Below are 17,245 nucleotides of genomic sequence, written 5' to 3'. Positions count from 1 at the left end.
AAGGAAAGAATGCAAGAGAAGTTTACAAGTTAGCAAAAACACTGAAAATATTTATAGAATGGATTTTACAGTGTGCAATTTTCAGTGCTTGTTCTTTTCTTAATTAAATGCATGGATGTTTTTCTTTTCCAGCTATGTGAAATTTTCTGCACCTGGTCTATATGTAATCCTGTCACCAAGGTTTAAGAATCTTCTACAGTATTCCTGCAGTGCTGTCAAACAGCACATTTTTACAATAATGTCCTTTTCTTACACTTCATGATTTATTCATGTATGGTATCAGTGCTTCACCATATCCAAAATTTTCTACCCTTATTTTCTTCCTATCTACATTGTTTTTCAACAACCATTGAAATTTTTTTTTGTATGTTATTGGTATATCTGCCAATATGACCTGGGTCGAACTAAAAAGGGTTTGAAAACCAGATCACTTACTTGGTTAAGTGACTGAAATAGTCAGAGTCCTGTGATCAATTCCTTCAGCTTCCTCTGTCAACTCTGTGACTGAGCAAGGTGCTTAAACCAGACAGTGCTTCAAGCTGACATGTCTAGTGGGTTTACCCTGTTATTATATAAAATAAACTTAACTATGCAGTATTATCCTTTCAAAGGCTCAGGAAAGTACAGTTGTGTACACTTACCATAAATGTAGATGTTCCGAGTGTATTCACTGCTGCAGTCCTAACAAATGGGTTATCCGGCTCCCGGTAGCCCAGAATACCAAAGGTAAGTAAAAATGACGTCGGTTGCAATCGGAAGGACGTCAAGAAGTCTGATACAAAAGGAGGCAGCCAACGCCACCTCCTCAGTCTTTCTTGCCATAACAGTCAGGAGCCCCCAGAAAATAATGCTTAAACCAAAAACCAATTTGGCAAATAACAAATTAAGCCTGTACCTCAGGAGAAGACCAAAAAAGGGGGAAGGAGGGAGGGAAACCAGGACTGCAACAGTGAATACACTCGAACATCTACATTTATGTTAAGTGTACACAACTGTACTATGTTCGTGTTTCACTGTTGCAGTCCTAACAAATGGGTTGATTACCAAAGCCCAGGAAAAAAAAAAAAGGGTGGAGGAACCAATAGCATTCAAGGGTTGCAGATAATGCCCTGCAACACCACAGTGGCAATCCCTGCCCTGGTACTGGAAAACAGAGGCAAATTATAATGTTTTGCGAAAGCGTGAACAGACGACCATGTGGCAGCCTCCAAAATGTCTTCAGTGGGGACAATCCTTAGAAATGCTGCAGAAGTGGAAGCCGCTCTAGTTGAGTGGGTCCTAACCCCTTGAGGCGGAGCTTTGCCATGAAAGGAATAACAAAAAGTAATGCAATGTGCAATCCATTTAGAAATGTTCTGCTTAGAAATGGCCTTGCCCTGGGCCCCAGGGGCAAAACTGACCAACAACTGTGTTGTTTTCCGAAGGACTTAAGTCCTGTCCAGGTAGAGCCTGAGCTATCTGTGCACATCAAGAGAATATAGGATCCTTTCACCTTTATTTCGAGGATTAGGAAAAAAGGTAGGAAAGTGTATGGACCGATTAAGAGTCAGGCTGGAAACCAGCTTAGGCATAAAGGAGGATTAGTTTACAGAGAGACTATCTGCATGGAAAATAAGAAAAGGCTCCATGGCCATCAAAGCTTGCAGCTCAGAAACCCTCCTTGCTGAAGTTATAGCCAAGAGGAAGGCGGTCTTCCAAGAGAGAAACTTTAAATCTGCAGAGGCAGCTGGCTCAAAAAGGAGGAAGAGTGAGCTTCTCTAGAACAAAATTAAGATCCCAGGCTGGAGTAGGTGCTCTTCTGGGAGATTTTAAATTGCAAGCACCTCTGAGACACATTTCATCAGGGGATGAGAGAAAATGGGCTGTTCAAGAGAACAATGAGCAGAGATAGTTAAGCATGGATCTTGATAGAGGAAAAAGAAAGACCAGCCTGAAGCAAATCAGCCAGGTATTCCAGGATCAGAGGAAGGGTAGGTTGAGAAGCAGACTCTCCTCTAGCCTGCATCCATTGAGAGACCCTTTCTCATTTGTCAGCATAGGACTTCCTACTGCTAGGGCTCCTGGCCTCCCTCGGCACGTCAACCACCTGTTGACAAAGGGAGGAAGAAAGGGAAGGAGTCATACAATGAGCCATGCTGCCAAACGGAGAGACGTTAAATGAGGATGTAGAATGTTTCCCCTTTCCTGAACCAGAAGATTTGGCTTCAGAGGAAGATGCCAAGGAGGAAAATGGGAGAGACTGCGAAGCAGCGGATACCAATGCTGCCTGGGTCAGTCTGGACCTATGAGAATAGTCCTTGGACGTTCGTCCCTGATCTTCACTAATACCCGGGGAAGAGGAGGGAAGGCCTACACTGATAGCAACGTCCAAGGGAAGGACAGAGCATCCACTTTCCAGGGTCTGCTATGATGCTGTCTGGTGCAAAAGAGAGGTAGCAGATAGTTGTCTGGGGAGGAGAAAAGATCCACCTGAGGCATGCCCTAACGTTGAAAGAAGCTGTAAAAGACTGCTCTGTTCAGCTGCCACTCGTGAGAATCCAGGGTTTACCTGCTCAACTGGACGCCAAAACATTGAGCCTTCCTGGAAGAAACTGAGCTAGGAGATGCAGGTCCAGGGACGCTGCCATACACCAAAGATTCATGCTTCGTCTGCACAGGGGGTAAGAGTCCCTCCGCGTTTGTTGATGTACCACATGACTGTGGTATTGTCTGTTCCGACAAGCAGGGTCAGTGGAGAAAGAAGATGCTTGAAAGCTAGTAAGGCCTGCTGAACTGCCATCAACGCCTTTAGATTTACGTGCAGGTGCATCTGCTTGGTGTTCCAACGTCCCTGTATGCATCTGCCATCCAGGTGTGCTCTCCAGGCGTAGTCCGATGTGCCTGTAGTCAGAACTTGAGTGGCAGGAGGTGTCCGAAAAGGCATGCCTTTGTTTTGTAAACAGGCTGTTGCCCACCACAGAAACTCTGCCCGCAGAGATGGAAGCAGAGGAATCATCATATCCAGGTCCTCTGTGTTGACACCAAATGTTCTTGAGGTACCACTGCAATTTCCTCACATGCAGTCTTGCATATGGAATCATGAGAATACAAGATGCCATGAATCCCAGAGCTTGCAGGTATTTCCTTGCTGGGATAGGCTTGCCAAGTCCTTGAAGTAAACTGAAAGAGTTGTCTGCTTCTCCTGGGTGAGATATATCTGGGTGGGTGTGTGTGTTCAGACTCGCCCCCAGGAATGTTATCTCCTTGGATGGTACCACTTTTGATTTTTCCTCGTTGAGAATGTAACCCAGGGAAGAGAGAGAAGAGTCTTTACGAATTCTAGACCCTTTAAATAGCTGGTCCTGAGAACTTGCTTGAATAGGACAGTCGTCCAAGTATAGGTAAATCTGAATCTTCTTCTGCCTGCAAAAAGCAATGACTGGGGCCAGGCACTTTGTGAAGACTCTGGGAGCAGTAGATAAGCCAAAGGGCAGCGCAGAGAATTGATAATGTTGCTTGCCCACTCTGAAACGAAGGCACTGCCTGCAACTCTCCCTGATAGGAATGTGCAGATAAGTCTCTGAGATCCAAGGTCACCAGCCAGGAATCCTTTTCTAGCATTGAAAGCAACTGATGCAGAGTGAGCATTTTGAACTTTGGAATCACTAGGAGAGAGTTTAGAATGGAAAGATCTAGGATAGGATGCCAGGTGCCTTCTTTTTTTTGGAACTAGGAAAAGTCTGGAATAAAAGCCCCAGCCTACCTGCTGAACAGGAACTGATTCTATTGCTCCCAGATGAGACAGAGACAAAATTTGTTTTTCTACTTCTGCCCTTTGGTTTGGAGGAACGTCCGGGAAGCCCTCGGGAGGTGGAAAGGTGCAGAAAGAAAACTTGCACCCCAGAGACACCGTTCTGAGCACCCATTTGTAGTCTGCGATAGTGGCCCAGGACACCTGCAAAAAGGGCCAACCTTCCCCCTATAGGACTCCACTGGCAAGCAAGAACAGGCAGAAGTTGTAGAAAAGTCAATGAGTGTGTTTTGATTGAGATGCAGGCTTAGAGCTTCCCCCCTTAGAAGTGGAAGCCTGCCAAAGCCTAGACCTTTGAGGGGTAGCCGCCTGCCCCCTAGAAAATTTGTAACCTCTAGACCTGGAACGGTTCTATCTGCTGGTATCCGGAAAGGTCCAACTCTTGGAAGGGTAATTCCTGCTAAAGCGAGGGGGTTGAATTTGCAGAAAATCCTTAATAGTTTGCATAGACTTGGCCTTATCCTCCATCTTCTTAACTACCTCCTTTGCTTTGCTGCCAAAATGACTATCTTTACGCAAAGGTACATCCAAAAGTTTAGCCTTGATAGGTTCTGGAAGAAGCTGTTTGCTGAGCCAAGCGCACCTTCTAATAACAGATCCAGTAGCCCATAGCCCTGCTGGAGGCTTCAAGGACGTCAAAACCACAATGCAAAGAATGCTTATTGACCAGACTGGCGGAATTCAGTAAATCCTGCAGGTCTTTACTCTCTGCCAAAAGAGGTACACTTGCTATCCTAGACTTAATAGCCTCCAAGGTGTGCTGCTGGTACTTCAGCATATGAAAGAGACAATTGGCATCCCTAATAGCTAGGGTGGCAGAGGTATAAACCTTCTTGCCCCACCTATCTAGGTTCCTAGACTCCCTGTCAGAAGGAACAGGATTCCTGGTAACAGTGGCCTTAACTCCTTTAGGGCCCTGAGAAATAACCTCTGGATCCACCAAAGGATTCCTGAAAAGAAACAGATGAGAATCAGGGACTCTGTAGTACCTGTCAGGTTTCCTGGGAGCAGGAGGAAACCTGAATTTGGAATAAAGGAATTTTCCAGAAAAACATCAACTTCCAACACAGGGGAATAGCAAGCTGCTTATGCCAAGGTAAATCCAGAAACTCCCTAATCCGTTTCTTAGATTGGGGCAATCCTGACTTTCCCATTTAAAATGTTCTCTGAGGGTATTTAAAGTATCACCAAAAAAGAAATCCTCTGGAGGAGAGGCCAAAGGGATGGACTCCTCTGCATCTGAATCCTCAAAAGTAGAAAAAGCCTGAGAAAATTCCTCTTCATCAGCAGAAATGCTGGAAGAATCAGAACCTGAGCAGGACAAAACCTCAGGAGAAACATCCCTACTCCTTTTAGGAGGAGGAGGAGGATGAGAAACCCTAAAAGGAGTCAACAAATCATTCGCCATTTTAACCATTTGGGATTGAGGGGAATGAGAAGAAATTGGAGCCTGCCTTTTCACAGGCTTACGAATGGAAGCTTTACCTGCAAGCCTGAAGGACTTGGGAGGCCTGGCAATCGCTGAAGTTGCAGCAGAAGTCGAAGGAAGAAGTTTGCTGTCAGAACGCAAAACAAAAGCCTCAGACACCAGTGTCAGCTTAGCGGTTCCGGCTCCAGCAGAAGAGGTGACCGGCGACAGGTCGGAAGGCAAAACGGAGGCCGAAGGCCTAAAGGACTCTGACTCCAACATTGCCTGCGGTTGTACATCTGCAGACTGCAGGGACTGCAAAGGCGTCTCACTGGCTACCGCCTGACTGATGACCAACTTATCATCCGAGGACTTAGCTTTCAGAGGCCTGTCGCGGTCCTTATCTTTATGTTTCTTCAGAATATCCGAAGCCTGAAGACCGGCGGACGCCATACCAACAAACTTAGGCCAAACTCCAAAATGCCTAGCCAAAAATCTTAGCCTGACGACGGATAGTACCTGGATTAAAGGAGGCACAGAGATCACAATTAGGAATGTCGTGGTCAAGGCCTAAACAAATAATGCAATAGGAATGAAAATCTCTATGGGGAATCTGCTTTCCACAGGTAAGGCAATTATTAACCTTTTCTGACATTCGTTATGGCAAGAAAAGAGGATCCCCAACGGGGTACTTAGCTGTAGTAGACTTCAACTCTTGTAGTCGGAAACCAAAGGTAAACTGCCGACCGGCACTCGTGCATGAAAAGCTTCTGCTTCGGGCTCCGTGGCAAGGAAGACTGAGGAGGTGATGTCAGCTGCCTCCTTTTGTATTAGACGTCCTTTACAACAGACGGCAATCTACGTCATTTCTACTTACCTTTAGTATTCTGACTGACCAAGGGCTACCGGGAGCCGGATAACCTATTTGTTAGGACTGCAACAGTGAAACACTATGAATATCCAGTATGTCTTCATCATCTACGGTATAAGGGATCAGGTTTGACAAGTCTGATAAAGCTTCCAAAATGGTTAAAATAAATGGCTACAATACTTAACCCAGCAATGGTGGCTGGTGCTGCAAAACACCATGCAACTTACATACCCACATCAATGCAGCAGGCATTAAATTGCACCTATAAAAGGCAATGAAAACAAAGAGATCTACAATAGTGAACTCCTACAATAAGATCATGATTTGATGATGCAAATGAACAAAGCATCAGTTATTCCGCTCAAGTAATCAAGAAGACCTTAGTTTATTAACTGCATGCGAGAAAAGTAAAGTTCACATTCCATGATAAATTACCCTGATTCTTCATTTGCTTACACAGCTAACATCTCCAGTCACCTCCATCCTGCGTCCCACATTACATATGAATCCATAAAAACAAAGGCACTATAATCAGATTTCACAGGCAGTTAAGGTGCAATGGATAAGAGGAAACACTGAAGACTGAAAGGAAAGGCAGTGAAAATACTAAAGACAAAGAGGTACGGCCAAAATTATAGGCATGCTTTTAAGTTGTTGAGTCAGGTAAAATATAGTACTACACATTACTGAACATCACATACTACTGCATATTAGAAATGTCTATACCTGTTTAATTTTATCAATATCCCCTTTTTCAGCATATGCGTTTAGTAGTGCTAGAAAAGTGTCTGGACCAGGCTCAATCCCCGAATCTCTCATAACAGAAAGGATATTCTCTGCATTCTCCATATCACTGTAAAAAAAACAAAGTGGTTACTATACATTGTTACTACACACTACAGGCATTGACACAAATTCCATGCATCAAGTATGTCACATGACATACCCACAGAAGAGAAATGTCACTGATAAAGTACATATGACAACAGTCCACTGATCTTGTCTAATAATGTGCCCTAACTGTGGAAATTTAACTACATACTTGGCATGCAATTTCTTTGTGCCCCTCACTATGCCCTATGACAGCACATTAAGCAAGGCAATGAAAAATACACACCAAACATACAGTCATGCTGCGTTTAACGATCTTTCAGTTTAAAATGCAGCTTATTTAAAATATCACACCCCAAGAGAAACAAGTATTCAGCCTAGTGCACCCATTATCAGAGACCCATACCATGGTCCCTTAAATACTAACACAATGAACATTGTGTTATAGCGATTGTTCCACATTCTTCAAATGCATACAGGTATAAAAAACTTCCAAGACCATCACAACTTGAGATATGCCTACAATGACATTTCTGTCATAATCTTATGCAAAAATACATACATGTTAGTGACCAACATCTTTACTGTTCCAAGTTTTAAACGTTCAGCGCTTTTGTTCCACACACATAAAACAGAACTTCATCAGAACTAGTAATACATCTTTTCTGGTTCCCTAAATAGCATATACCCCAGCAGCAATAAAAGTTTCCATTTAGTACCCAATAAAGTACCAATAGCCTTTAGTAGTAACAGACAGAAGCATTCAAATTCTATTGTTCTTTTAAAAGTACTGAAAGATACTGAAAATATAAAAATGTATATGTTGATATAACTATTAATAAACAGTGAAACACATTCAGTAATGAACTAATGTACAACATCCTTTGTAATTCAACACCAACATTGGAAGTGTTTCACAGTCTGTCCACTCTCAAAAGTAGTGTACTAGTGATTGATAACTTCTCATCACTACCCGGGAATCAGGTAGCTTTTAACAAGATTTGCCACTGCAACTCAAACTTCAAATAAACTGCCCAATTCCCACCATCATTTTTGGGACTCTGTCCAAAATATGAAACAGGAACTTAAAACACCACACAGGTCTTGGCATGCTTACTAAAATCATTGTTTTCACTCTGCCTTTTTAATTGTACTCAACCTTAGGGCAAGCTCAGTTTTCCCAACATAAAAACCAAAGCAGGTTACACAGGTGACAATGTAAACAACTCCCTTAGTATTACTGTTGTACTTTTCACTAGCAGACCTAGAGTAATTCCCACCACTAAACTCTTGTCATCATGTATAAACCTGCACTGTGCACATACCTTGCTTTTATTCATGCTTCATTCAAATACCGTGAGATAATAGACCCTTTCATTGTTGTCTTCCAAATAAGATTTCAAGTTTCTACCCTTCTTATAACATAATGAGTTGTTGCTCCACTTACAAGTTAATACAAAGGGGTTAAAAACACCTTTCCAGTTTTCGTTCAGAATGGTCTTAACCTTAGGCGAGTTGTGACCATAAGACAAGATCGTGGCCCAGCACAGCCTTCCCTGCTTCTAATAGGAAAAGAAACCATCAGGAATTATTAGTTGATAACTAGATGACCTCTTACTAGTCATCGCATCACAGAGATCATCCAACATGGTATTTGAGATTTCCTCTCATTAAGTATACCTCTCAACACCCCAAATTCCACACTGAAAATTTCATCACCTTACACTTGTCTCAATAATCTTTCCATTTACCCTTTCACTAAATTCCTGACAGCTGGGGTGAGTACTGTGGTAATGTATATAAAAACGATTACATACAGAAAACCAGCCTATTAGACTCCTATTTCTCCTCTAACCCATTTTTATTGATGGTGATACCCAAGTAATTAATGTACTCCAGCCTTATTTCAAGTGTAAATCACAAAAAGGAGGTAGAGTTCTTGATGAAATTTAAGAACTCAAAGTACTTCACTGTCCCCCTTTCAAACAATCAAAATATCATTCAAATAATACTTCCCAAAAAAACTTATAGAAATGCAAAGCAAACAAATTAGTTTCCCACCACCACAAAACAAGGGCAGCAGCTGTGCCCAAGTCTACAACCCCTGACTTGTTTATAGCATTCACTTTCAAAATAAACATGATTATGCAGAATCATTTCTATAAAGACAACTGTGACGTATCACCTTGCATAAAACTCACTTCCTCTATTGCATGGTGTTTCTTCCTACCCGTGAAGTTTCTTCTACATTAATCTGAACAAACATCTCACTGGTTGCCACTAGTCTAGAAAAACTACAATGTTTACTTCTGTCTCATCCACCTCATCGTCCACATAAAAGCAAGCTTCACTGTCATGGTCATTACCGATATCCTTGTTCATGTACTTTGGAACAGGTATGCAGTCTTTTTCTTATAGTCCAATTCATCACACTTCAGCTTAATTTCTTTTCTCCTCTTAATTGTGTCACAATGCTCTACATTGCAAAACACTCTTTTATAAACTCTTGATTTAAATCAAAAACATAATTTGTGATTTCACCATCCAACTTCCAGATTTCCTTCTTCAGCTTATTCATATTTTTGCAATGGTCCTCGATGAGCAAGTTCATGAAATCAAAACAGGTCTACACGAACAGTTAATAATATGTCATAGGAAAGGGAGAGTGATGTGCTGCATGTCTGGGTAGCACTTCTATACAATATCAAGGTTATGGGAAGGAAGATGGAGAGCTGTAATCACCGTTGAAGAAGATGGAGGACACTACTGTAATCATGTGGGTCAGGGACAATGCCAGATGGAACAAGGAGATGCCAAGGAATACATTTTTTAAATAGGTTGGGGAAAGAATGGAGGGGAAGTAGTGATCTGCATAAGGAAAAACCACAAATAAGATGCCAGCAAGAGCAATGTAGACCATGCTAGATCTGCAGTATTGGGGCATCTCCATGTGGTTGGATGCATCACCCATCTGCAATGGCCTGGCTGGCTTATGCTGTCAATCCAGAGCTTTGCTTTGTGCAGATGGAGAAAAAGGGGAAGTGTGTATGGAAGTATGCATGCCTCCTCTTCTGCATGCAGTAATAGCAGCTTGGAAGCCATCTGTAGGAGAGATGTGTAGGCTGCCTCTTGGGAGCTGAAGCTAGCCAGCCCCCAACCAACTAATGCTTCACCAGAGGGAAACAGATGTTCAGATAATGCACCCCATGCAGGAATGAATGGGCTTGCAGGGTTCTTGCCTAGCCCAGGGATACCAGGTATTACACCTGACAGAACAAGTGAAAAAAATAAATGCAAGCAGTGAAATAGTCAGGCAGATCCTGGAAGGTTAGGTTGGGAAGAGAGACACTACTATACTACATTACTATAGTTGATAAAACTTCTCAGAACTTGTACTGTACCACAACTTCTACTTCAAATAATCTAAACAGATTAGCAGAAACAAATACCAAGGTCTTTATGAGTATTCCTTTTGATAATAACTGTTGATGTGTTAGCCTTTCTCCAAGTTCTTGGTTGTAAAAATATACATTTTTAGACAGTTAAACTTTATAATCACAATAACCTGTCCACTTAACACCACTCAAGTGAGCTTGATGTGAATCAAGTCTTGGGATATGAAGGGGTCAGACAGCTCATGCAGACGTGTACCAGAAAGAAGACAATTATAGCAATCACTCTCAGAGATCCAGTACATCTAAATAACCACACTATTTTGAACAGATAGAGCACTACTGTGTTGTTTAAAGGTGGGAAAGGGTAAGATAAAAAACAAACAAAAAAAAAAACAGACGGAGTGTGTGTGTCACGAAGTGGATTATGCTGAGCTGGTGGAAATGTGTCAAAAATAATTAAGGGAATAGAGGTAAATGAAAGGGTGAAAAAGCTATGGGAATAGGTCATCAATGTAGTAATTAGACCTATGGACAATAGCTTGAGCAAGAGGGAAAAATGAAGAGAGACTAGTATGACTTCAAAATAATGTCATAATAGTGATTATGACAAAGAACAAAACAAAGGGAAGAGAGAGACTGGGAGGTTAAGGAGGCACAGTACAAGGAGGAAACCAGAAAACAAAGGAAGGGTAGAAAGCACAGGTACAAGTCAAAAGGGAGTTGTCAGAAATGACCAAAAAAGCATTAGCATCAACTCCGCTTTTCTTCTATTTTGTAAAGGGTGGCATCACATTAATACAGACTTTTTAGGTATACACCAGAAAGAAGGCAGGAAAGGATGACCTGGGAAGAGGTAGGAAAGGAGAGACAACAGGGCGAAAAAGCAGAGGTACTGAATGAATGCTTTACTTTAGTCTTTGTGAAGAAAAGGAATATGAATTAAGGCAGCATGAAGACAACAGTGGCTAGACATCAGACAGATGTGGAACTAATAATCTTTGTGATGGATAAGGTACAAGGACATCTGAATACGTTAAACAGATTACTGCATAGCACTAAAAAGTGTAACACTAGAAGACGGCAGAATGGCTCTCCTGATAAAGGTACGGGGTAGAAAAATAAAAGGCAAGTACAAACCCATTTAAATAACAGTAGCAAAGAAAGTCACTAACAGAATCCTGAAAGAAAAGGCTTGTTGCTGTCCTAAAATTTTCAGAGACAATATCAAACAATGGATCACAGAAAGCATTAAATTCAAACTTGATCTAAGCTTTACCATTAAGTCACTGCAGAACATGGACAAGTATCAACAGATGGTATACCTGGACTTCAAAGCTTCTGTCTTCGTCCCTCATGGGTGGAGGCTAGGAAAACAGGAAAGACTGAGGTATAGGACCAAATATGAGAACCTAGACCATAGGAAGGCTAAGCTGCTAGGCAGAGAGGGCTGTGCTGAAAGGGATGATTCCAGGAGTGAGGGAGCAGTGGAGTACCACAAGGGCTGGTCAAAGTCCATTACTATTCACTGCACTCATTACAGACAGCATTACTGTTTCTCTCAGAACTATCAACCACTTCAATGATGACCCAACGAGAGATGCAGAAATGAAAGGATGGATGAAGGCAATGAATAAAGACTTGAAAGGATGACCCAAGGAGGCAGAGAACAGTTTAGGTTTTTAAAAACTGCATGAACACTGCATGTAAAAGCCACAATAACCATGATGTGAAACATCAGCCAACAGAAGACAACTGACTGCAAAAGAGCAAGAAATGTATAGGAGGTTGTGAAGATTTGGTAGAGATGGATGAAGGCTGCCAGCCTAGTCAAATAGAATTTGATACATAGTGTGTGTGTGTGTGTGTGTGTGTGTGTGTGTGTGTGTGTGTGTGTGTGTGTGTGTGTGTGTGTGTGTGTGTCAGCTACTCGGGCAGGGACACAAAGCATTGGTTGGACAGAGAGGGTACTAGAGGTTAGCTTACAAGCTAGGCTGAGATCTGGACCCTATAGCTGTGCCAGTGGGGAGTCTTATTGGGGACCTGGGATGCAAGGGAGCAACCAGCCCCAGACCGACTGTGATCTCTGTGTGCACTTAAGGGAAATTGCACATTACTATGTGTATTTATCCTTTCTTCTTATATGAGATGCCTTCTCTGGTGTTAGTGGTGAGGATTGAGGCTCCTCGACTGCTGGGCCAGGGCACGGGCATCACGTGTTTGGCATTGAAGGGATATCCACATCACATATCAATTAGTTGGCAAATACTAATTGGCTTGTAGTGGTGTGGGTAGAGTGAATCCTGTAGCTTATATACAGTGATCTCTGAAGTTGTTTTGTACTCTAAAACAGCCATACAGTGAGAGTTCAGATCACAATTGTTTTATTTCATTTGTTAGCTTAGTTAGGGTGAGCAAGCAGCATGTCAGCAGAGGAGTATGGAAATCTGACAAGAAGCCAGCTGGTGATGTGCCAGGCTAGGGGACTGGTGCATGGAAACCTGACTAAGGCAGACCTGATTGCAGTCTTGGTTAAAGCTGCATCAGAAAACAGCATCCAGGAGGACAATCAGACCTGCAGTGGAGATGCAATATCCTCGGAGAATGGACAGCTCAACCTTTCTGCAGTGGACTTAAAGATCCAGCTGGAGCTAAAGAGACTTGAGTGGGAGGCCAGGCATTTGGAGATAGAAGATGAAGAAAAAGAGCATCAGAGGAGGCATGAGAGGGAAATACTGACTCTTCGCCAGAGTCATGGAGGTAATAGGGAAGGGAGTAACTGGACCCCAGAAGCACAACAGGTCAGTAAATTTCTTCCACAATTTAAAGACGGGGATAATTTTGATAGTTTCATTCATATGTTTGAGAGTGTGTGCAAACAGTATAGTGTTGACCAAAGGCTCTAGGTACAGTTCCTGACCCCCTTACTCTATGGTAAAGCTGTAAATGCAATGACTATAATGTCTGACATTGCATGTTTTGATTATACTGTTGTAAAAAGTCATTTGTTAAAATGTTTTAAGCTAACAACTGAAATGTATAGGAATAGGTTTCATGAACACAGACGCAAGGCAGATGAAAGTGTGTGTGAATATGTTGTTGAACTGAGCAATTATTTTCATAGCTGGGTGAATGGATGTCAGGTCACCACATTTGTAGGGCTGGCAGACCTTTTGGTGAGGGAGCAAGCCCTTAGCACTTTGCCTGAGGGCATGAGGATCTGGTTAGCTGATAGACAATGTGCTACTTCAGATGAGTAGAGGAAGAAGGGAGACCTATACCTGGCCAGCAGGGCAGCCCTGCACAGGAAGGGGACCACCAGTACTGCTCATAGGTCTAAAGGAACTCATGGTGGACAGCATATACTGCCACAAGAGAATCTGTCACTAGCAGGGGAAGCCACTAGTCCAGGTACATGTCCAGGAGCTAGGGTTAAATTTTTTGAATGCAACCAGTGGTGCCATGTGGCATACAGGTGTCCATGGAGGCAAGGTGGGAGACCAAAGGTGAGGAAGCCAGTAAATGGGGAAGATAAAATGCCAATAGTAGGTTGTCTTGAGACAACAGGGGTACTAAACTACCATCCTGCAGATGTCCTGAGAGGGAAGGATTTGGATGAGGCAGTACTCATGTGCTTATGCAGTTACACACAGTGAGGCTAGGAGACAAGCATGTAGGTCTGGTAACCTGGGGGAGACCCAGACAGACTGAATACTTGCAGCCAGGACTGGTGAGGTGATTACTTCAGGAAAGGAGACTGAAGGTGAGCCACAACTGCTGGTGGGTACTGATGTTCCCTTGGGCAGGGTAACTGCAAAGGTAGAGGTGAGTAGTAGTACCCAGGCTGACAGTGAGGCACCACTGTCAGAGGATGCCAGACTTTCTGTGGAACAGGAGCTGGGAAGGGTTACAAGGAGAGAGTTTGAGACAGGCTCAGCTCTCAGACCCTACATGGCCTGAGGCAGGTAGCTAGGGAGGCACCTGATTCTCAAGGAAAGGGGGATTCTGTATACTGGGACAAATGGCTACTGTACAGACAGTAGACTCCTGAGGGAAGGCTAGAAGGTGAGAGAGTACAGCAGTTGATGGTGCCTAGAGCCTACCATCTGGCGCTTCTAGCCATAGTCCATGATATTCTCTTTGCATGTCATATGGGCATAAAACGTACAAAGAGACGTATTATGCTAAACTTCTATTGGCCTGGAATTTCCAGAGATGTAACAGGGTACTGCAGGACCTGTGAACAGTGCCAAAAGGTAGACAAGGCGAGAGCTCCTTTGATGCCTTTGCCTGTGATTGAGGAGCCATTTTCAGAGGGTAGCTATGGATATTGTGGGTCCTCTCAGTAACCCAAGTTCCACAGGGAAAAAGTATATCCTAGTGGTAGTGGATAAAGCTACACGATACCCTGAGGCAGTGAATTTGTCCTCCATTGAAGCAGAGAAGGTGGCAAATGGTGTGTTAGAGATTTTCAGCAGGGTGGGTTTCCCAAAAGAAATACTGCCCGACAAAGGTGCCGATTTCATGTCAGACCTGCTGGCTTGTCTGTGGAGGTCCTGTGGGGTGAAGCACATGAAGACCACCCCCTACCATCCCCAGACTAATGGTCTTGTTGACAGGTTAAACTCTACAATCAAGTTCATGCTACGGGCATTTGCAGGTCAGTTTAAGAGGGAGTGGGACAAATATTTGCCCCATCTGTTTGCTTACAGAGAGGTTCTCCAGGAATCCACATTTTTCACCCTTTGAGTTGCTGTATGGGCATAGGGTGAGGGGACCTCTAGATGTAATTCGAGATGAGTGGGAAGGTGAGTGTGAACCTCACAAGGAATCTATTGTGGCATATGTCCTAAACCTCACGACAAGGCTCAGGGAACTCGTGGGCTTGGCCTAGGAGAACCTGGCAGAAGCCCAACAGAAAAAGGTGTGGTATGACAGGAATGCTCAAGCTAGAGAGTATGCTCTGGGGCAGCAGGTAATGGTTCTCATTCCTGTCAGACACAACAAGCTGCAAGCAGCTTAGGAGGGACCCTACAAGGTGGTAAGAAAGGTAAGTGATGTTAACTACATGGTGGAACTGCTAGGCAGACGGCAGGGGCACAAACTGTACCATGTTAACATGATGAAACCTTACCATGACAGGGAGGCCCTTGTGCTGAGCATTTGCAGGGGATTGCAGGTGGAGTTTGAGGGAGATCTGGGGACTAATCTCCTCAGTGAGGCTCGGGCTGACACCTCAGTGGTAGGGGTAGCAATGTCCCAAGCGGCTATCTCCTACCCAGGTTCGAGAAATCTGAGCAGTGTTGCAGGAGTTTGAGGACATGTTCACTGGGAAAACAGGGTGCACCCACGTGGTGCAGCACCAGGTGGATACAGGACCCCAAAGGCCTATTAGTTCAGCCCCTTATAGGGTACCTGAGATCGTCAGACACTGAGGGATGAGGTACAGGAGATTTTGGAACTAGGGGTGATTCAAGAGTCCTACAGTCCCTGAGCCTCCCCAGTGGTGGTGGTGCCAAAGAAGGATGGCAGCACCAGGTTTTGTGGGGACTACAGGAAATTAAATAGTCACACAGTCAGATGCTTACCCCATGCCTAGGACAGATGAGGCCCTAGAGCAGCTGGGTGGGGCTGAGTATCTTACAACCACTGATCTTACCAAGGGTTACTGGCAGGTGCTCTCGACTCCCGGTGATAGAAAGAAGTCAACCTTTGTGACTCCTTTTGGCTTGTATGAGTTCACAAAGATGCCCTTTGGGAGAAGAATGCCCCAGCGACTTTCCAGAGGCTGGTAGACAATATCCTGGCAGGAGGATTTGCCCTTGCTTACCTAGATGATATTGCCATCTACAGCCATTCCTGGCCAGAGCACCTTCAGCATGTCAGGAAGGTGCTGGGCAGGCTACAGAGGGCAGGGTTGACCATTAAAGCAGAGGAAATGTCAGGTGGGTATGGCAGAGGTCTCTTACCTAGGACATACGGTGGGGAGTGGAAAGATAAGGCCAGAACCTACCAAAGTGGAAGCCATTCAGGCATGGCCTGCACCCATTACTAAAAAGCAGGTGATGGCATTTGTAGGGACAGCAGGGTACTACAGAAAGTTCGTCCCCAGTTATAGTACCACAGCTGTTCCAGTCACAGACCTAACAAGGAAGAACAGGCCAGATAAGGTAGTGGGGACCCCAGCATGTGAGCAGGCATTCCACAAGCTTAGAGAAGCTTTGGGAGGACCCCCTGTGTTAGCCAGTCCAGATTATATCAAATAATTTGTTGTGCAAATGGATGCTTCAGACCATGGTGTGGGGGCTTTACTTAGCCAGATTTCTTCAGAGGGGGAGAGCACCCAGTGGTTTATCTCAGTCATAGGCTCCAACCCACGAAGAAATGCTATGCAGTGGTAGAAAAGGAATGTCTAGCCATAGTGTGGGCACTGCACAAACTCCAGCCTTATCTGTATGGAAGAAAATTCACTGTAATGACAGATCACAGCCCTCTAACATGGTTAAACACAGCCAGTCAGCAAAAGGCCAAGTTGTCAAGACGGAGCCTGGGGTTGCAAGCATATATGTCAGTGCAGCACCGCAGTGGAAGCAGCAATGCCAATGCAGATGGGCTCTCAAGACAGGGAATGGGGTGAGGTACACCCAGATAGACCTAACCCTCTCAAGAGGCGTTTATCAAGGGTCACCTGAAAAACTAGCTTTAGTTCTCCGGGGGGGGGGGGGGGGATGTGAAGATTTGGTAGAGATGGGTGAAGGCTGCCAGCCTAGTCAAACAGAATTTGTTACATAATTCTGGCATTTGTAAATATAAATGTAAAATCCAGGCTTGTGTCTTAAATGTAAAGAAATGCTATTTCAACAATTAATTTCTTATTGGTCCTTTGAAATTAAAATTACTTTACGTCTACTCCTTTGAAGTTAGAATTTGGAGTCGATGAGTCTGGAGTAAGT

At 43.8% G+C, this 17,245-nt stretch overlaps 1 protein-coding gene across 1 annotated transcript in view; it reads right to left on the bottom strand.

Moving 5' to 3' along the window:
* The window catches only part of LRPPRC (leucine rich pentatricopeptide repeat containing), a 1,486,422-nt gene that overhangs the window by 1,246,470 nt on the left and 222,707 nt on the right, over positions 1 to 17,245 (bottom strand). The window contains exon 7 of the mRNA XM_044079460.1: positions 6,796 to 6,922. Coding sequence (XP_043935395.1) covers positions 6,796 to 6,922 — 127 coding nt within the window. The remainder of the gene's footprint in view (positions 1 to 6,795; positions 6,923 to 17,245) is intronic.

Source organism: Protopterus annectens, chromosome 1.part0 (assembly GCF_019279795.1).
Source record: "Protopterus annectens isolate FY-2018-M chromosome 1.part0, PAN1.0, whole genome shotgun sequence".
In the NCBI taxonomy this organism is placed as follows: Eukaryota; Metazoa; Chordata; order Ceratodontiformes; family Protopteridae; genus Protopterus; species Protopterus annectens.
Note: the sequence above shows the minus strand (reverse complement) of the source record. Positions and strands in the feature narration are given on the sequence as shown.